Source organism: Pinus tabuliformis, chromosome 8 (genome assembly GCF_031772625.1).
Source record: "Pinus tabuliformis cultivar Carrire ecotype Pingquan chromosome 8, CPIR1, whole genome shotgun sequence".
NCBI classification, from domain to species: domain Eukaryota; kingdom Viridiplantae; phylum Streptophyta; class Pinopsida; order Pinales; family Pinaceae; genus Pinus; species Pinus tabuliformis.
This window is the reverse complement of record NC_142294.1, coordinates 430,636,161-430,658,713: the sequence shown is the minus strand read 5'-3', so window position 1 is coordinate 430,658,713 and position 22,553 is coordinate 430,636,161. Positions and strand designations below refer to the sequence as shown.

The window sequence follows — 22,553 nt, the reverse complement described above, 5'->3', positions numbered from 1 at the left end:
TGGATTGGGAAGTTGGTGGGGTGTTGTTGTTGTCGAAGCAGAACAGTACCTAACGGGACAGAACCAAGGTAGAGGGAGTCGTTGCCTTGAGGGATTTCTAGCCAAGGAATCCAGATCCGAGTTGTAGTTGCAAAGAGGATCAGAGAGGAGGGGATCAACAGTTAGCAGGAAGATTTCCAGCAGGGAAATCGAGACTCAGAAGGAGTCCAGGAGAAGAGCGAAGATGGCAATGAACGAACTGAAGGATTAGGACAAGTTGGATGGGGCCTCCAACTTTGTGATCTGGAAGGCCATGATCCTGTCTCTTCTGGATAGACATCGCATCAAGGGCTTCACCTTCAGAACTGTAGCTATCCCAATCGACCCAGCTGATAATGAAAGGTATGAGGATGAAATGGCCAAGGCAAAGTGCATAATCCTTGATGGGGTCAAGGATCATGTAGTACAGCATATTGCCGATAAGAACACAGCAAAGGAGATGTGGGATACCTTGACGACATTGTATCAAGGCACTTCCATGCAGAGGAAGATGCTACTAGAGAATGAGTTGCGTCGTATCAGATGCAGAAGGGGGAGCAGATAGATCTATACCTCAGCAGGTTACAAGAGAATCGGGACCAACTTACTTCCATAGGGGCCACGTCGGATCAGGAGTTCATGGTGAGGACCGCCCTAAATGCAGTCTCCGAGGATTGGGAGACATTTGTCCAAAGCATTTTGAGAAGAGCTACTCTTCCAAGATGGGAAGAGATGTGGGCAGCTCTTCGCCAAGAAGAGATCAGACAGCTAACCAAAGTGGGAAGTAGCAACAAAGGAGGTCGAATCAAGAAAGAGGTGGGAGAGGATGCGGCTCTGGCATCTGCGGGACAACAGGGGAAGAGGAAGAAGAAGGACATCCCCAAGGTGAAGTGCTTCCATTGTGGGAGCTGGGTCATTATGCAACCCAGTGTCCTAGGAAGAAGAATAAGGGAGAGACTTCTGACTCCAAGGCAGCACCTGCTAAGGCGGAGAAAGAAGTCGAGACGGATGACGACTGTGCCATGAGAGCTCATGCACCTCTAGAGAAGAGTTGGGGAGACATTGAGTTGTAGTCAAATGGACTACAGAAGATGTGGGGCAGGATTCTTGAGGTACCCAAACGCTTGGATCATATCCGGCTACAGGAGCCCTGAGAGACAGTAGCAGGATGACGAATGTCGGTAGAAGCAAGATACGGATGGAGGGACAAGGCAGTGCTAGAGTGCAGTGGTTTGTGGTAGCGTAGTGGGGGTTGCAACAGTGCGAGAGGCACAGAGATAGTTGCAGCAGTGCAGTAAGGCACAGAGGTGGTTGCAGCAGTGCGAGAGGCACAGAGGTGTTGCAGCAGCGCAGAGGCAACAGAGGGAGCACAGGGTAGCAGCAAAGGGAGCTTCAGCATCAGGAGGCTTCTAGCCTGACAAGGATGTTAGTAGTTGGGTAGATCAGTTACTTACTTCTCTCAGTAACTGAGTTGTAGTGCAGCAATTAGCAGTGGTAGTGCTATGGGCAACATGATGCAGCGTGATGAGAGAGAGTTGCAGTGCAGATGCAGTGTTGGGAGGAAGGACCAACAGCAACACGAATGCAAAGGGAGCTGCAGTACAAATGTAGCAATGGCAGTGGCAAAGCCATGGGCAACAGTACAGGAGGCAGCAATGCAGAGGATGTTGGGCAACAAGCCAAGCATCAGCACAAGTACCGGTGCCGGATGATTAGGGTGATGTTCAGAGGTGGAGCATTACTAGAGCACATTCCTCGCTAAGAGGGAGTGTTGATTTCGGGTAGCATCAGATGTGCTCTAGCCATGAAAATTGGTGGAGAGGCTAAAGCACATGAGATCTCCAAGACCCAGAAATGGTTTGGGGAAATTCCACCCGATTGAGAGATATTAAAATAATTAATATTTTTAATGGAGTTCCTAAGTCTAAACTTAGGAAAATTAAAATATTAATGGGTATTAATATAAAACTAGGTGAGAAGGTTCTAAATGACATGGATCAAGCCAAATCTAATCTTAGCCGATGATTAAGGACTTAATCTCGGTCATTGAAGACTCAACGGGAAAAGTATAAGAGGAGGCTTGAGGATCAGTTGGAGACACACCAAGATTGATCAGTTAGTTCGATTTTCTGGAGTGGGGTTTGCTAAGAAAATTCGAACAATTGATCTAAGTTGCAGCAAGGGGCAGTGAGTGCATAGCAGAGAGGCAGAGATAGTGATGGAGGGCCAGCGCAATGATTGAGGAGGCTACATAGAGTTAGCAGGAGCCACGCAGAGGGCCAGAAAGACTGCGCAAAGGCTGGCAGGGCCTGCGTGGGTGACGCAGAAAGTCAGAAATTTGACGCAGAGCAGCAGAGGGCTGACGCAAGGGGTTCCAGAGCTATGCAGAGGCCAGCAGGGCTGACGCAGAGCCTCAGAGAAGCGTTGGAAGGATTTTCGTGGAGCAGACTTGCTAAATATCTGCTACTGAAAAGAGGTATTACTACCAAATAGAAATCTATGTTGGGTGAGCCAGTTTGGCACCCTAGTTGTACTCACGCAATTTGCTTAATAATAAAACCCTCAGAACCTATGTTGCGGGGGAGCGCCCCCCCCCCTGATCCCGCTCCCAATCCGCGCTCCAGGCGGGAGCAACTCGGGAGCGTGTCGGGAGCGCGCTCCCTAAAAAAAATTCGCTCCCTGCCTTTTCGGGAGTGATTTCGGGAGCGTTTTGCCTTTTTTGCAATTTTTTTTTTGTAGTAATGTTTGAAATGCAATTTTTTTTTAAAGAAACAAATAATTTTTGAGTGGGGCAGCTTAATGATCAAGTCTAGGCCCTAGTATTGATATGCTATTCATGGTAATGTTAAATTCTTAAAGTAAAAGTGACATTCTCCTTAATATTCATTTTCATCCTTTTACTTAAATTTTTAACATTACCATGAAATGGCTCAGGATGTTTGAGAGTGGTTTCGACCTCATTGGATTTCATATGGAGAAAGTAGAATTTTAGATTTCATTCAAAATCCAGCAGACTTATCAGTTTTTCAAGATTTTAGGATTGGGGGATTGCAATGTTTCCATTGACTTTTGTCATGTATTAGGGTATGGAACTCGTATTTAATCAAGAACACCAATCCCTCTATGTACCTTGATGTTAGTGACATTGTTTGTCAAACTCCTCTATCATGACCCTCCTAAAAATGTATGCATCACTCAAACAAAATCTTGACTTGACATGCTATGCTTGTTCTATCTTATGTTAATGCTTAGAGGGTGATATTAATGACAAATATCCCTACAGATACAAAGGTAATGACAAAGATACCTTTGGATATTAATGCTTAGAGGGTGATATTAATGACAAAGATCCTGATTTTCCAACAAGACTAAAAAATTAGACATTTCTCGTGGTGGCAAGAGGCCCAAGCATAAGAAATAGATAATAGATTTACTTCTCTTTTCTAGTTTCTAGTAGCTTTTATAACTATTGACTCTTTCATATTTATTACGATATTTTTTAAACAATATATGACAATTTAAGTTTGAAGTTGGCAATTATAACTCATTAGTAATGAATTATGAATATGATACTTCATGAAAGTTGAAAGTTGTTTCATTTCATTTTATAACATTTCATTTCATGTTAGATATTATTTGTTGTAATGGTTACACTTAGCTTACAAGTACAACTTTGGTGATCAATGATGATAAATGTTATATATTGAATTTTGAAAGCTTGAAACTTTAAGATTGATGAATCATGAGACTCAATATGTTGTATGTTACTATGTTACTAACTTGTGGACGTGGTTGATGAAGATTATAACTTCTAAATGATTGTTGTTGTATGGTTCAATCTATGTTTTTTTATGTTTTTTATATCTAATTCATTATTCTACATGTTTTTGTTGACATATATGTATCAAAATATAAAAAGTGCTCTGGGATTCGCTCCCAAACCGGGAGCTTTTGAAAATGTCGCTCCCGCTCCCCGCTTTCACTCTCGCTCCCAAGTAACATTGCTCAGAACTGTTGCACCGGTTTTCCCAAGTTGGGTTTTTCCGGGGACGATTGTCCAAAAATAACAGTGTCCCTTGTGTGTTTGTTTGTTATTTCAATTGATATTGGTAGATGAGTTGAGACTGCATTTGTGTTTATTTTCAGTATTTGTATGGTTAAATAACTTGTTAAGAAATAAATAAGTAGGTGAAATAAACCAGATAATGCAGGAAGAATTTCTGAGGTGTTAGACTTAGAAATTTCAACACTTGCCATAGTACGTGACACATGGAGAACATGATGTCCACCCTCACTCCCTCTTAACCAGGGAGGAGATCCTCATTCCCTCTCAACCAGGGAGGAGATAACCACAACCCTAAGCTTATCGCAAAAATATTCATCATTTTCCATGAAAAGGAACTTCATCAATGCATCGGCTACTTGTTCGTCCTATGGAAATCCATTGTAGCTTCTCGGCTCCTATCTGCATCACATCATAACAAGCTTCGACATTCCTGGTTTTCTGACAATCTTCATATCAAATCCAATGTGTCATCAAATAGTCCATCACAACATTTTATAGAGCCAAATTGCTTCATAGCTAATTGTACAAACTTTCATGTTCTCTTCCTTCACAGTGCAACAGAATTTTGCTTCATGCTCTATCAAGAAATCATACCAACTTCCAAGTAGATTCAACCATTGGTAGTAAAAGTATTCATCATCAGCACTGCCAACTCAATTGATGTGTCCTTGAATCGAATCCAATCAGCTCAAATAATGACGTATCCATCCAAGATCTTGCAGCTCCCTCTCTCCAGCTGATGTAAGTGAACTTCTTCTTTATTAAGCCTTGATTTCATGCTACCTTCAAATTGACTTCTTTGATGCATACTTCAAAATGCTTTCTTCGTCTATTGAGATTCAGAAAAATTTCTGTGCTTTGCTACATTCTTCCAATTCTTCCATCTGCTAATAAAGCTTAGATAGTTACTTTTTGAGGAAGGTCAACTCCCTCTTAATCTTAGACCTTTGCTAGGGTTTACAAACCCTAGATTCTCCAAAGTCTTCAAGATCTGCCATTTAAGAATTGCAAATTCTACAAGCACACTACAGAGTTAGTTGCAAAAACCCTAAAGATGTTATTAACAAGCCTTCTATGAGATGAAGTTCATTTCATTCATTGATCACAAAAATCTATATGCAAGGAAACACTTTGAATGCTAACATATCATCGACCTCTAATATATCTATGCATAGCCTTTTATAATATGTCACTATAAGGAAGCATAATATCATTAGCTTACCCTTTATGTTTATTTCTAGATGTCATCGTGACCCAGAAGACTTAGTATTTATATGTCAAATAATTGACATAGGTCATGAAAAGAACAGAAATTCAACGTACCTCTTTAACCTTACATGTCCAACCTTTCTTGTTCTCCATTTTTGCCTTTGAGTATCACATCATAATATATCTTTCTTGGGCTGCTACAAATAGATATGCTCATAGTGAATTCAGACTTCATACCATGATAACTCAAGTTGATTCTTCAATTCTGTCCATGAAAATTCTTTTCAAATTTGTTCAAAAGAGGTCTGCAACTATGTCTTCATATGATCTCCAAAAGGTTCGCACATCAATCTTCTACTACGCTACTCTTTGCTTCAAAGATGCAACCTTCAGGATTCTAGAGCAAGGTAAATATAATGGTCTAAACACTTCAGACTATGGTCTATTTTACTTCATCCTTCAATCCTTCCCTTAAGTATGAGATAATGGATAGACTCCTTGTAATGTCTATCACTGTATAGTAAACTTCAGATATCAGTTAATGGTTTGCCATAAGGGCTGGGCCCTTTTCATTGATATAGGTCAACTTACCATAGAGTGTAACCTTCATGGATTTGTGCCATAGAGGAGAGTATGATCGCAGACCTTTTAGGTCTTAATTTATACAGATACCATCTTGAACTAATCACAATCTTAACCTTGTCATATTCAGAGATTTCATAAAGATGTTGCTTCAAATTTCGTTGTCTTTCTCCATCTAGAGAGTTCGTACCTTTTTACTTTTGATTACCTTCCCAAATTCCTTGAGCGAATAGCCTAGTCTTTAGTCTCCAAAGGTAGTCTTATTTCAGATCAAAGGTATCTGAGTTGATGAGTTTAATTGAGAGATGTGATTGTACTATATATAGTTTCTTCCACAAGCGAATGGATGCTCTTCCACATAATTCAAAGAGATGAAACTTGCTTCAGTAGTGAAGAGGTTTTGGATGTCTGCCTTGAATATGTCACAAAGATGACAAGCTTCTGACCTTTGCATATAAATTCTGTCTTACTCATAAATTACAGAGCAACGTCCCTCAAATCCTTATTTAACCACAAAACAATGCACCTCCGGACCTCGCATATAATCATAGTGCCTTATAAACGCATTTAGCGCCACAGAATTTGCATTCTTTCACAGAGACATTTGAATTCCTGGACTTGACTAAAAAAAATAGGATGCCTTTCTTCATGTTTATCATAGATGCCTTAAAGAAATGTTGTCACAAAGAATTTTGTACACCATGGTGTCATAGAAGGTTTGAATACCACCACAGAATGTTTGACTTTGTCTAAGGTTCAGACTTCAGATTTCAAGAAATTTGGATACCATTCCAGAGATTGGTAATTTTCATTTTTGCTTCTGATCTTACAATAGAAGTCTTGGACTTCTCTTCTAGGTCTCAACCTAGACTCTTCTAGGACTCGGCCTAGTTATCATTCTCACAAACCTCTTGAAGTAACCTTAACTTTGAACTTTAAAGAACAGATTGTAAAGGTTTCGAACCTCTTGGACAAATGCTACGGATCTCGGACCACTGTCTCAATCTTGGATATAGACCTCAGACTCAGATTTATGCAACAAATTTGGGTTAACTCACAACTGAGCTCGGATATGTGCTGCAGACTTTGATCAATGCCACAGAACTCTGTTCAAGTCACCAGAGGGTTCGGATTTGTGTCTCAAACCTAGATTAAGCCACAAAACATTGAAATGATGCCACAGAATTTTGTCACAAGATGAAGTAGGCTTTCTTGCTTCTTCGATCTTCCTTAGCTCTGTTACCCTGTTGAGAAATCAAGTGTAGTGAGATTAGGCTTGATTTCTCTGTCTTGATAATTACTTGTGAAAGTTTAATGTCTTCTTATTACTTCTTAAGTGTTCTTCATCAAGCAATTATACAAATGTTTGGTCTTTCAAGAAAAGCAAAAAGACAAGAGGCACAAAAATTAGGCTCCAAGCCAGGAAGAAACCCCACAAGGGGTAAAACCCAACAATCCTTCTCTTACATAATCATATCAAAATGAGATATCCAAGACCAAGACCAAAACTACCACCAAAAATGCCAAGTCAAACCCTCCTCCAAGTTACCTCCAATGTTAAAGATAATGATGGTCAAAATATTCTAAATTTGGCCAACTCCTGAAATTTCGACCCCTGAAATTTCGGGCCTGCAGTAGCACAGAAAAATTTGGCCTTCAAGTCTGAAATTCGTTCAAGAAAAATTATCTCTTCTTTGACTTCATTTCTCTCTCCTTTGACTTCTGCTTCTTGTCCTCCTTCGCATGGTTTAGATGTACTTCTTGTTGGATGATTGAATTGATGTCACAAGTAAGCTGAAATGTCCTCTTATATATAGCTATACAGGAGGTCGAATAGGTGTCTCTTGGAGGCCCAGGCTGACTTTTCCCAAGGAGGGTCGACTTGACATTTTTGTAGACTTTTGACTCAACATAAAAATCAGATTTCTTTTCTTACAAATGTCCAAGTGGGACATGACTCAAATACATTTTTCTTTGACTCATAATATATTATTTTTGACTCTTTTTGACTCTAAAAGCATGAAGAACATGATTTGACCAAAAATAAAATATAATAATGAATAATATAATAAGTACATCAATGATATATTTTTCAATACAATATGAAGATCGACACTAGTTACAATTTCAACAGAGGAGAAGCATAAGAGCGTGCTTAGCACATTGACACAAATGGAGAAGCATTAGGCATGAGAGAGGACAGCCAGCACACAATTAGATGAGGTATGCCTTGGTTGAGGACACTTGGAAATTAGCCGTGGACGAGATAGCATTGGACTAACAATTTGTTGGAGAGCATGCCATCCTGGAGGAGGGGTGTTAGGCCCTAGAAGGTTCATGTTTGTAGGACATTTCATCATGGGGTTTGAATAAGCCTTGGAATAACATTTGTACATCCTTGTATTCTAGAGTGTTCCATGTGGAGTTGCTTTGTTGGCTACTTCTATGGACATAAGTCCTTGTTTTAGGTTAACCTTCCCCACTTGTAGTATATATAAAGGAAGGAGAGAGTTTTTGTTATTACATCATCATTGCACTTTATTCTATCTTTTTAATTGTTTTGAACAAGTCTTATAGGAAGCCATTGGTGTTTGATATGTTTACCCTAAAATGGCATGAAGAAGAGAGAGATGTCATGGATGTTCTTAGAGGGTTTTCTCTGTAAAAATTTCTGTTTTCCCACCCCGGTTTTCAGTTTCTCCTTATTTCTCCCATGTAGTTAAATGCCTATTCCCATAACCATACATTTAACAGACTGAAAAAAATAAATATTGCTGAAAACACAAATTCTGGAAATTTTTCAGAATGCTGGAAATTGCAGAATTAAAAATCAGCAATTAAAAACAGCCATTAAAACACATTAAAACACTGATATTTTTGGTCAACTTGACCCTGGAAAAACCCCCTACAACTCTTGGGGAAAACCAGTTTGAGAGCTCTTCTTTATTTCTGAAAATTGTCTTTTTACAGTGAGAATTATTCAGCAAAAAATCAGCAAGCAAATTTACAACTTATCTCTTTTCCCGTGCCTCACAGCAATCTGGAAATTACAGCAAACAGGACAGCAATAAATGCTGTACGACCTCCGTTTTGTGTGCAGAAAAATCAGCAAACTGCTCCTCGATTTTTGTGCAAAAATCTGCCTTTCACTATGTGCTGAATCAGCTGTACAAATCTGCTCAACTGCTGCCTTGGAATGTGTGCCAAGCTGCTGTCTCCTTCTCCTTCCTGCTCAGAAATCTCTCTTGCTCTCCTTCTCCCAATCTGCTCATGAAAGAATGAATGACCTTTTCCTCCTTTTCCTCCTTTAATATAACTCCAAGTGACTTTTGGGTGATCCAAGTGACTTTTGGGTGATCTCTAAATCCAATGGCTGAAATAGATTTAGATCAATGGTTGAGATTAAATGCTCATTTAAATCTCACTTTCTATTTTTTTAATTCACCCCACTTTAATAAAGACCCACTTAGTCATTTATTTCCAAAGTCACTTTTCCTTTCTAATTTTTCATTGACTTTATAAAAGTCACTTTAAAATTAGACTTAATAACTTTATCACTTAAAGTCACTTTTAAATTAGATTTAACTTTATAAAATTATAAAGTCACTTTAGGAGAAAAATTAAATTCTTTTGGACACTTTTCCCTAGGCCAAAGATCAAAGCCTAAGGGAACCACCTGTCCTCCGGTACCAAATTTCAACACTCCCTCTTACCGAGGAAGGTGTTCCTCACCACACCCATCTTGTCTCTGAAGTAGACATGCTTGCCCCGTGGTAAGGCTTTGGTAAGGATATCTGCAACCTGCTCATCAGTGGAAATATACTCAAGCTTCACAGCTCCCTTCTGAACATAGTCTCTGATGAAATGATATCTGATCCCGATATGCTTTGACCTGTCATGAAATACTGGATTCTCCGTGAGTTTAATGCAACTCTGATTATCACAGTAAATCACTGAAGGTCTCAACGGCTGACCAAATAAGCCAAACAACATCTTGCGAAGCCAGATGGCCTCACAACTAGCTAGACTGGCTGCCATATACTCTGCTTCCGCTGAACTCAGTGCTACTGACTGCTGCGTCCGGCTGAACCATGACACTACTGCTGAACCCAACCCAAAACAACACCCTGAAGTGCTCTTCCTATCAGAAGCACAACCTGCCCAATCAGAATCAGTGTATCCTGCCAATCTCACTCCATCTCCCTGCCTGTAGTCCAGACCATAATCCACTGTCCCCTGCAAGTACCGCAAAATGTGTTTTGCAGCCACCCAGTGAACCTTCCTAGGCTCACACATAAACTGACTCATCGTGTTGACTGCAAAACAGATATCTGGTCTAGTGTTGACCAAATACATCAAGGAACCAATCAGCTGCCTGTACAATGTGGGATCCACCAACTCGGAATCCGAAGCATGAAGCTTCTTCCAGTTGGTGATCATCGGTGTCGACATGGGTCTACAATCCTCCATGTGGAATCTGCTAAGGATGTCCACAATATACTTCCCCTGCCCCAGGAAGAAATGCCCCTCCTCCTGCCACACCTCCAAACCCAAAAAGTAATGCATCAAGCCGATGTCCTTCATCTCAAACTCCGCCGCAAGATCTCTCTTGCAGTGCTCTATGAGTCTCTCTGCACCTGTAATGATCAAGTCATCCACATACAGCACCAGAATGAGAGGCTCCTCACCAATCACAATAAAGTAAAGGTTCGGATCTGCCTCACTCTTTGTGAAACCCATCCCCTGCAAGTATGCATCTATCCTGGAGTACCAAGCTCTGGGAGCTTGCTTCAGGCCATAAAGGGCCTTCTTCAATCTGCACACATGGGACTCCTTCCCATGCACCTCAAAGCCCTGTGGCTGCTCAATGTACACCTCCTCCTGTATGAAGCCATTGAGAAATGCGGTCTTCACATCCATCTGGTGGATCTTCCAACCCATCTCTGCTGCTATCGATATAATGGAGCGGATCGAAGTATATCGAGCCACGGGAGCGAAGGTCTCCTCATAATCAACTCCCTCTACCTGGGAGAACCCTCTAGCCACAAACCTCGCTTTGAATTTCTCAATGCTGCCATCTGCAGCATGCTTTACCTTGTAAAGCCATCTGGAAGTAACCACGGATTTGCCCTCAGGCCTCGGCACCACCTCCCAAACATCATTCTTCATGATAGAAGAATACTCCTCCTGCATGGCCTCTCTCCAGACCCGCTGGCTAGCTGCCTCCTCATAGCTAGAAGGCTCAGAGTCAAGGATGCTGGTAACCATCGCCATATAACTACAAAACCTCTCAGGTGGTCTACTCTCTCTGACCAGCCTCTTCGGCTCAGCAACAGATGTGGCATCTCTCAAGGTGTCCTGAAGCCACTTGGGCTTCCTCTTCCCTGAGCGCACTTCTTCCACCGGAGAATGAAACTCCTCCTCCTCATCATCATCAGTAGCCTGAACTCCTGACTGTCTGTCTGCTGTCCTCCTGCCTGCACCTGAACCTGTAGAAGCTGAGGTACCGTGTGAACTGTCCATCAGTGGACTCCCTAGTGAACTGCTCTGTGAACTGCTCTGCATGCTGCCCGGAGCACCACCCCTCTGGCTCGATGAGCCACTGCTCACTGACGGACCTGACATCCTCATAGATGTACCTCCTGATCCCTGCCCACTGGATCCCTGCGACTGACTCAACTGCTGCTGAGGGTCTGGCTGATCCAGATACTCTAACTCCCGTGACCTCCTAAAGGCCCTGTCCTCCTCGAACTTCACATCCCGTCTGACAACAACTCTCCTCTGTGCAGGAATGTAAATCCGAAAGGCCTTTGAGGTCTCACTGTAGCCCACAAAGATACCCTTCTCTGCGGTGGGCTCTAGTTTGGTCCTCTTCTCCTTGGGTATATAGGAGTATGTAATGCATCCAAAGATATGAAGATGACCAAGATCAGGCTTCTTCCCAGAGAAAGCCTCCTCCGGAGTCATGTGCCCCAAGGCACGATGCGGACTCCTGTTCTGCAAGTAAACAGCTGTGTTGCAGGCCTCTGCCCACAAGAACAATGGCAACCCCTGATCATGTAACATAGCTTTGGCAGCCTCTATGATGGATCTGTTCTTCCTCTCTGCAACCCCGTTCTGCTGGGGGTTGTAAGGAACAGTGAACTCCCTCCTAATGCCTGCCTCCGCACAATAGTCAACAAACTCTCCAAGGGTGTACTCTCCTCCATTGTCCGACCTCAAGGACTTGATCTTTCGGCCTGTCTGTGTCTCCACAAGAGCTCTGAACTCCTGAAACTGCTTGAAGACCTCACTCTTGGTCTTCAAGAAATAAATCCAGGTCCTCCTGGAGTGATCATCAATGAATAAAACATAGTACTCATACCCACTCAAGGAAACATGAGACATCCGACCGCTCACATCGGAATGAATCAAATCAAGTATCCCCGTCGCTCTGCTGTCACTGCTGGGAAAAGGGGATTTGGCAAATTTGCCCATCGCACAACCTCTGCAAGTATCAAAGTGATCAGTACTGAAATCTGGCACACCTGTAGTGATCTCCCGCAATGTCCTCAAGGCTCCATGATACATATGTCCCATCCTGCGGTGCCAAATCTCACACAGCTCAGAACTGCTAGCTCTGCTGTCGGTACTACTGCTCAATGCCAAAAGGGGCTGAAATGCAAACTTGTACACCTTTGCATGGCGTACACCTATCACTCTAGCTGAATCAGCTGGAGTGTCCCTGGGATACATCAACACCTGTCCTCCCCTGAACAGTACGTCATATCCTCTGTCCTCCAAAGCTGAGACGGATATGAGGTTCTTCCTCATCCCTGGCACATAAAGAACCTCTGACACCTTCAAGGGAGGTTTGGACTCCCTCTGAAATGTCACTGTCCCCACCCCGACTGCTCTAACAACTCTGTCATCACCGAGTACTACCTCAATACCAGTGCCACTCTCTGAAAGCTCTGAGAAGTACTCACGGACTCCTGTCATGTGACGTGAAGCCCCACTGTCCACATACCAGATACCCGAAGATGCTCCGCTAATCGAGGGAAAAGCATGCTCCCTCTGAACCTGTGTGGCAGGTGATCCTGCACTAGAGGACTCACACGTAGTGAACGCAAACTCTCGGTCAAAACGACCAGCAAAGTCTTCAATCTCTGCTGAAGCTGCCACGTCCTGGTTCTTCCCCTTCTTCTTCTTCTTCTCCGGACACACAACTGCATAGTGTCCCATCTTTTGACAATTCCAACACTTCACCTTGGAATAGTCCTTCTGTGTGTTCCCCTGTTTACCTTTACCTTTGCCTTTCTTGCCTCCTGCCACCAGTGCTACATCCTCATCCTGCTCAACTGGCTTGGCTGCCCCAAGCTGTCCTTTCCTGATCTCTGTCTGAATGCAATCATCCCAAAACCTCTCCCATGTGGGAAGGGTCTCACGTGCACAAACCCCATCAGCAAAGTTCAACCATGAACGGGGGAGGCCATTCACTGCAATACGCACCAACTCAGTGGATGGAATGGCCTCTCCAATCGCTGCCAACTCATCTCTCACATTGGTAATCTTTGTGAGATATCCAACTGCACTATCATTACCCATCTTAATGTTCTTCAGCTTCTCCTTCAGGACCATCTTCCGGTTCTCATTGGTACTCTGGTAGAGATTGGACAATGCTGTCCACATCTCATGGGCATTGCTCTTTCCTCTCACATGAGGAATGCAATGGTCTTTGATTCCGTCTAGAATCAGCCTCTTACCCTTATTGTTCTTCTTTTTATACTCAGCCAACTGAGTAACATCAGTGGGCACAACAACAGGGTTCTGTGCGGTATGCACCATGATATCCCAGACTTCTGCCTCCTCAAAGATACTCTGCATTCTCTCCTTCCAAACGCTGTAATTTATATGCCCATCCAGCCTATCCTCCACCCTCAATCCCAATGACATCCTGCTGTCCTAAAACTGAAAAATAGCACTGCTGTAGTAAAGATAAAACTGTTGTTTATGAAAAAATCAGCTTGCTGGAATTTTCTGAGTGAAAAATCAGCAACTGTAATTTTTCCTTTTGCTGTCCCAAACTGCCCTTCAGCACTCAAGCTCTGATACCATGTAAAAATTTCTGTTTTCCCACCCCGGTTTTCAGTTTCTCTTTATTTCTCCCATGTAGTTAAATGCCTATTCCCATAACCATACATTTAACAGACTGAAAAAAATAAATATTGCTGAAAACACAAATTCTGGAAATTTTTCAGAATGCTGGAAATTGCAGAATTAAAAATCAGCAATTAAAAACAGCCATTAAAACACATTAAAACACTGATATTTTTGGTCAACTTGACCCTGGAAAAACCCCCTACAACTCTTGGGGAAAACCAGTTTGAGAGCTCTTCTTTATTTCTGAAAATTGTCTTTTTACAGTGAGAATTATTCAGCAAAAAATCAGCAAGCAAATTTACAACTTATCTCCTTTCCCGTGCCTCACAGCAATCTGGAAATTACAGCAAACAGGACAGCAATAAATGCTGTACGACCTCCGTTTTGTGTGCAGAAAAATCAGCAAACTGCTCCTCGATTTTTGTGCAAAAATCTGCCTTTCACTATGTGCTGAATCAGCTGTACAAATCTGCTCAACTGCTGCCTTGGAATGTGTGCCAAGCTGCTGTCTCCTTCTCCTTCCTGCTCAGAAATCTCTCTTGCTCTCCTTCTCCCAATCTGCTCATGAAAGAATGAATGACCTTTTCCTCCTTTTCCTCCTTTAATATAACTCCAAGTGACTTTTGGGTGATCCAAGTGACTTTTGGGTGATCTCTAAATCCAATGGCTGAAATAGATTTAGATCAATGGTTGAGATTAAATGCTCATTTAAATCTCACTTTCTATTTTTTAATTCACCCCACTTTAATAAAGACCCACTTAGTCATTTATTTCCAAAGTCACTTTTCCTTTCTAATTTTTCATTGACTTTATAAAAGTCACTTTAAAATTAGACTTAATAACTTTATCACTTAAAGTCACTTTTAAATTAGATTTAACTTTATAAAATTATAAAGTCACTTTAGGAGAAAAATTAAATTCTTTTGGACACTTTTCCCTAGGCCAAAGATCAAAGCCTAAGGGAACCACCTGTCCTCCGGTACCAAATTTCAACATTCTCTTGTGAGACACGAGGATTTGTGCCATGCAAATATTTAATAATCCCTTGAGTAGAACATGACACAAGTGGAGTGGATGGTTTGTCTTCTAGAGCTAACACTCGGATGATATTGCAACCTTGTTCTTCTATGTTGCATGATGACTATGGCAAGATAATGGACAGCCTCGTTAGATGATTCTTGAGCTTGGTGTAGTGCCATGCTTGGAAGACTTGTTTATTGTACACTTGATGTCTCAAGGAACTCTTGGTGTTTGCATTCATGCAAGAATTGGAGACCTAGAGTTTGAGGATAGGATGTAAATATGGATTTGGAGGCTAGCGCTAATTTGCTAAAGTTGTCTTGTTATATGCTTGAGTGCAACATGGCTAGGGTTTGTTAACCATAAGAAAGACAAGAGTTCTAGTGTGGAGAGATTTTGTAAATTTGTAATACAAGCTTGGTGAAAGGCCAAAGAGGATTTGCCAATGTGTTTGCTAGCTTATTGAGGATCTTTGGTGGAGCAACCAGCTTTGGCTGGGAGTTATTCTTAGCTAGGAGGAGTTGGCGCCTAGGGCTGCCTTATGGTTTACCTACTGTTTGGGGAGCTTGAATTCTACTAGCTTTGTGATAATACTATGGTATGTATTTGCATTTCATCTTATGTGCATATGTGTGTGTGTGAAATTTCAGCTGTTCAAATTTTGTGTACTTGCAGATCTGAATTTTCAGCTTATGTTACCTTCATGATTGAGTAAATTGTAGCCCTGGTTATGCACAGGTTTGACATAACATACAATTTAATTGGTGAAAATATTTAACACATTTCTGTAAAATGAGAAGGCAGACTTACTGCTGTTATAAGACATTTCAGATCTGTTATATGTTTGGAAAGTGTGCCTTAGGGGCTGTAGCTTTAAGGTCTTGAAGTACACTTGAATGCTAATTTTTTTCTGGCCTGCCTTGTGAAGTTGGGTTCGATAGAACTGAAATACTGCTGCTGTAAATTCATATTTCAGATTCAGTCCCAAGGCTAAAATTTCATAGGAAATAGCTACAAGAAACCTCAAGGTTGCGATGAAATTTTGGAATTTGCATTAATCATCCAATTCTTGAAACCTTAGCAAAACCCAACATTTCAGCTAGAGAGGAACACATTGGCAAAATAAGTAATTCCTTTGAGTTGGCAAAGCTCAAAAATCAAACAAAACTCCACACTTATTAAGAATCTGATTTTCTTATTGAAAATGATGTGAACTTCACGTTCAGCAACAGATGACTTTATAATGTAATCACCATTATATTTCTAGGTTTGGCTGGGACTGACCTTGTACACATAGGCTTATAACCCTTCTTTGCGAAATCACCCTAATCCTTGAGTTGTGTATATATACACAACTCTCATTTGTAGTTGATTGTCATGTGATTTTTTTTCATTCTTAATAAAGTGATTGTCTAAGGGTGCCCATCAAATGTTGCACTCTCTTGTGCTTGGGTTTATTTCTCTCTCTAGCACACTTGTTTTTGGGTTTATGCTCTCTCTAGAGTTGCACTCCTCTTGGCTGATTTCTCTTCAAGTGTTGCTCTGCCCTAGCCCTGGTTTATTATTCTCTTTGTTGAAGAAATTGGGTTTGTGTTGGTTCATGATCTGAAATGGGGCACTAAAGGCTTCTTGTCGGCTTACAAGAACCTCTCCCACTCCAAAGCTTATATATTCCCAAGATCTATGCTTATAAATGATAAATCGGAATTAAAAGAACTTGAAATAGGTGTATGCTTGTGTTTGTCATTAATTGTTTATGTGTTTTGAGTTCATTTGCTTATGCTGAAATAAAACTCAAATAACAGTAAATAAAAGCAGCAAATAAGCAAAGACATGAGACAATAATGTAATATGGAGTTCACCCTGATATCTTGAGCTACATCTCTTTGAGCTCTAGTCAACTCGACTAGGCTCTCTGGGATTATGGTAATCTTTCTTTTACAAGTTCCACACTCAACTCCATTGGTTTACACTGAACCTATGGGTTTAGAATACCATCTGTCCCTGGCCGTTTGGCTCTTGGCTCTGGCTCTTGGCTCTGGCTCTGGCTCTGGCTCTGGCTCTGGCTCTCGGCTCTCGCTCTGGCTCTTGCTCTCAACTCTGGCTCTTGGCTCTGGCTCTCAACTCTGGCTTTTGCGAACTTCTGGGTTCACTCGACCTCCACGCAACTCCCGTTAGTTGAGCTCTCTGATTTCGCTTGACCTCCAAGCGACTCAAAGCTCCCTCACTTTCAATTGTGCTCTCTGGCTTTTATGAGGCATCCTTCCGGCTCTGTGGCTCTCTGTCCGTTTCTCTGTGTGTAATCATCCCTCTGTCTCTTCGACTGGCCCTCTAGCTCTCTGGCTCTGTGGCTCTGTGGCTATCTGCGTATAACGCATTCCTGTTACAAAATGCCCGCTTACAGTGTGGCATAGGTGATTCAGGAACAGGGACAGTTTACAAAGGAATCGGCAGCCCTTTCTGTGGCCTTCACTCCCGAAATAGCCAAATAACAGAAATACACAGGAAACGCACGAAAACACATCATGGGCCTTAAGCACGAACTTCAAATAATATGAAATCGTGTTTATAATTCCATCAGGTCCACCTTTGGTCGCAATATCGCAATTGCACAGGCGGGAGGTCAAAACCATCAATACACGGGAAATACATAGAAAATCCGAAATTTCGGATTTCAAATTATATGCAACCGCGTTCATAAACCTCATCGGGTCCGCGCTTTGTCGCAAGTCGCAATCGCACGTCGCATTGGCATTGGCTCCTTGTATCGCCGATCGCCAATATCGGTGCATCGCTATCGGCCCCAATCGCATGTCACATATCGCAATCGCAATGGCCCCAAGGGTCTTCCCTTTGACTGTGCCAATCGCCGATCGTCGATTTCTCTATCGGCGCTATCGCTACCAGCCCATCGCATCGGCGTATCACTATCGGCGTGGGTCTATGTTTCTGCTCCTCTGATCGCCTGATCGTCGATCCGCCGATCGCAATCGCTCTATCGGCTCGCCCGCTTTCCGATATCGCATGGCAGCCTACCTCCGATGCGATATGTCGGAGATCGCAATCGGGGATTCGTAAGGCCTGCAGTTAAGTCCTCCCTTTGGCTTTTTGCGGTGCGATAAAGCGGTAATCGCATATCGCAATGCCTTAAGGCCTATAGTTAAGTCCTTCTCTTTGGCACATTTGCGATGCGATATAATATATAGAGCCTGCCCTTTATGCCTTTGCGATGCGATATTTATATAAAGCTCCGCCTTTGACCCTTTTCTTTATCCGACTCGGATTTACAAAGGGTTTGTGCCATTTAGCACCTTTTACCTCTTATATGAAGTCTTTTAGACTTAGAGGTTTATCCAAGATCCATTTTGGATCAGTTCCATTCAATTCTCTCACTATTTCTTGTGAATCTCCACAATTTTCACAACGGCTTCAGAGGTCTGCACTAGCTACTCATCAATTTTAAATCGTCACAGTCCAAATACGTACCATTTTGATGATCGCAATACAAATGAACCAGGGCAGTCTCCAAATCACCTTTTTCCCAAAGGATCCGACAAAGCCAATAGAAAAAGGAAGGGGTTTCCCAGGGCTGAGCATCAAATTCCAAGCCAGGGAACAAGGCCTTTGCAATACTTAATGTAGATAGATAGATACACTGTTTCTGAAGCGACATGAAACTGATATGATGGAGATATTAACTAAATGACCAATTTCCCTAACTGGGCACATCAACCTTCCTGATCTGGGTTCCTACACAAATGCATTGCTTCAAGAGAAATGAGAATACTGATGCAGGTGGCAATATCCATCATGGGGCCAAATCCATTTAGTCCAGGTCCATACTCCCTACCAAGAATTCCACAATTGGTCTGGGCAAATTATTGATGGATAGCATTCGGCGAAAGACGATCATAACTTCAATGCAACTGATTTAAGGGACTGGGCTGGTCGAGTAATTAAATCAATTGCAGCCCAAATTAGAACTGGAATCAAACTGATCGTGTAATACTCGATTCAATGCACCTACTTCGCATAGGGTAGAAATTTTTCAGAACGAAATAACATTGAATAACTAAATGCAGCGCGTACCATACGAACCAAAGAAGAGAAGCGATCCAATTGCTGCTAACATTCCGAGCACGACTTCATCCATCTGGGCATGTATGTCTGCAGTCAGTCTCTAACAGCAGGATCACCAACGGGTGGAATCCTGCTGAGTTTAATATAGGCCTTCTTGCTTTTAGCGTCGCACAAGCCTCAGCGGGAATTGTCACGTACATTATGCGCTTCAAAGGGCCACTCAAGTAGCCCGGCTGGATTTGTCGTGGAAGAGACGAGGCTCTACGCCTTTATGTTTTAATCAATTTCCGATGTTTTATATATATATTATTCTTAACAATAATAAAATAATATTTTTGAAAATTGGGTTTATTTTTATTGAGCAGAGGGTTATATGATAAAATATTCTTTCTTAGTTATGGTATTTATTTTATTAAAAGGAAATGAAAAAACCTATAACTTATAGTTATTAATAATAATTGAATCAAGATCAGATATTTTGATTTTGTTTTAGAATTTAGGATACAGCTTCTTCTTTTTTTCGGGTGATATTGAAATTTTTCACTGTTTAACATATATTAAAAATAGATTTAATCCCAAAAATTGAAGCATTTAGACTGTGCAAATTATATCGCTCAAGTTTATCATTCCAATAAATTTTTATAGAAAATTGATAGAAAAATATGTCAAAGTATTTAATAAATATTGATATGTATATTAAAAATATAGAAAATGTTATTATTGTTAAAAATATAATAATTAAAGTTTAAAAATTTTAAATAAAACTTAAAAGTATCACATAAAATAGTTTATTTAATTTTAATATCCGGTTATCAATGCACATTTTATTAGTGTTTTTTAAAGTTTATGAGCATTTCAAAGTAAATAAAGTTTGTTGAGAAAAGATCACATGGTTTGTGGTGATGTTTATGGCATCAATATCAACCAAATGCACGAGTTAGCCTATCACTCTCACCCTCCATGATACAAAACCAAAGAAAAAATATTAATAACACATAAAAAAAATAGTGGAAAAGGTTTTCACATTGTGAGATAGGTCTACTTGCATCCATATGTTTAGGTTTATGCTTGGTGTACGTTTTGCAAGACCAATACATCTTTCATCCCATTGCTAAGAGAAATTTCTTCTACTAGAGTTAACTTGGACCCATTTCAAAAATAAGCCCTTATTGTTAAAAATATAATAATAAAAGTTTAAAAATTTTAAATAAAACTTAAAAGTATCACATAAAATAGTGTATTTAACTTTAATATCTGGTTATCAATGCACATTTTGTTAGTGTTTTTTAAAGTTCATGAGCATTTCAAAGTAAATAAAGTTTGTTGAGGAAAGATCACATGGTTTATGGTGATGTTTATGGCATCAATATCAACCAAATGCATGAGCTAGCCTATCACTCTCACCCTCCATGATACAAAACCAAAGAAAAAATATTAATAACACATAAAAGAAATAGTGGAAAAGGTTTTCACATTGTGAGATAGGTCTACTTGCATGCTTAACATGTTTGGTAGTCTCAACCGCTACCAACCAAATCCATATGTTTAGGTTTATGCTTGGTGTACGTTTTTGCAAGATCGATACATCTTTCATCCCATTGCTAAAAGAAATTTCTTCTACTAGAGTTAACTTGGACCCATTTCAAAAATAAGCCCTTATACACAAGTAGTGAAGTAAGTCACCATCATTCTTTTGATCATATATGTATGCATGAACACCAATAATGTTTATATTATGGAGTAAGTCATCATTATTCTTTTGATCATATTTGTATTCGTGAAAACTAATAGATAATTAGAACATGATTCACTTTATATTCACTTGAGTCCATAAGTAGTAAAGTAAGTTGTCTCTAACTCACTCTTAACCATAATAAGAAATATATTAAAAATACTATAATATTAATAGAACTATTTATTAACTTTTAAAAACAACCATTTTGAGAAGGAGATTCATCAAAGACTCTATGAATACTCTGAAGAGAGATCAATTTGATCACTAGCATTCCTATCTACAGGTAAATAACCAACTGAAAATGCTTAATTTGATCACTAACATTCCTATCTACAAGTAAATAACCAACTCAAAACTATAACCGCAAGTTTTTTATTTTCTTTTATTATTTATGATTTATGTAAATAGAAAATATACTAATATATTTTACTTATATTCATTTTAATCCCATCATACACAACATAAATCTCTTCTTTAAATGAACTCACAAATTGAATGTATACTTACTTCCTATACTAAATCCATTAATGTTAAAGAGAAGAAAGCAAATCAAGGCTACTATTAGAAGATGGTGAGTGTTGCTGCAAAATTTAGCAGGCCTAGGAGAGGGATGTCCTGCTAGGCTAAAACTAGACTAAGTGACAATAATGGGGTAGTGGCCCACTATCACCATAGTCAAAATCCCCTACTATTTACGGATGGGAGGAGTCTCAGTCTATGGAAGGTCACCTAACAGGTGCTCTACGTTTGAGGTGTAATGTGACACAAAGAGGTCTACAATGGAAAAACACAATTTTAGGCTCAAGGCTCCAAAAGGAGACAATACACTTTCCTTAGAAAGACCAATTATAAACAAACCAATACTTAGGGATTAATCAATGAGTTAATAGTTGGGGTGGCGAAAGGTCCAAGTGAGGAGAAATGGTTTCCAGTAATGATTTTCAACAAGAACAAGGCACATGAAACCTGCGAGAAGCCCCGAAGTTGAAGCTTAATCCAAAACTAGGGTTAGTTGAGGGTTAATAACCAGGGAAAAGATATTTATGGATGAAACTAAAGTAAATGCCTACCAAAATGAGGGATTTTGTGGCAACCACTATCCTCTTGGAGTTTAGATTCTCGAACTCGAAAATTTCCTCTTCCTTAGGAATTCACACCAAGCCCTAACTTGGTTGCTTAGCCTTAAAGGGGTAGAATTAGGGCAAAAAAAATAAGAGAGAAAATTTATGGATAAAAGTTAAAGTGATCACCACCAAAGGAGTGTGAGTGCCTTATTCTTGGGTGAGTGGAGTTGATAATGTGATAGGTCAACCAATAAGTTTCCAAGGAGGCTGAGATTTTGATGCCCTAGTAACCAAAATTTTAATAATTTTTTTTTTTATCTATTAGACTAACCTAAGTACCCACGGCGGATTTGAACCGGTGACCTATCGCAAGGAGTGCCTTAACAGCGCACCCATTCACCGTCAATCCAAAGCCCCGTGGGCCCAAAATTTTAATAATTACCTATGTAATGGATAATGGATTTTTCATGGGAGAGCTACCAAGAGTTCACTAAGTGGACAATTCATTCACATGTTATATCAATAACTCATGCAATAGATCATCTAGATAGCATTAAATGTCTTCAACAAATTAGAGCACAATTAGCATAACCTAGAATCAACATTATTACAAACACTGGACATGAAGAAAATACAT

The 22,553-nt window shown here is 40.5% G+C and overlaps 1 protein-coding gene across 11 annotated transcripts in view; it reads right to left on the bottom strand.

Moving 5' to 3' along the window:
* The window catches only part of LOC149235884 (uncharacterized), a 363,269-nt gene extending 343,895 nt beyond the window's left edge, over nucleotides 1–19,374 (bottom strand). For 8 of the 11 annotated variants that reach the window (XM_089372269.1, XM_089372272.1, XM_089372265.1 and 5 more), the window contains exon 1: nucleotides 19,127–19,374. In XM_089372269.1, the coding sequence (XP_089228395.1) occupies nucleotides 19,127–19,190 (64 nt within the window). In that variant the 5' untranslated portion in view covers nucleotides 19,191–19,374. Of the gene's footprint in view, nucleotides 1–5,407; nucleotides 6,769–6,839; nucleotides 7,120–19,126 lie in introns of those variants that run through there. The other 3 variants (XM_089372264.1, XM_089372263.1, XM_089372266.1) reach the window with 3 other exon arrangements.
* Nucleotides 19,375–22,553: the final 3,179 nt, after the last annotated feature.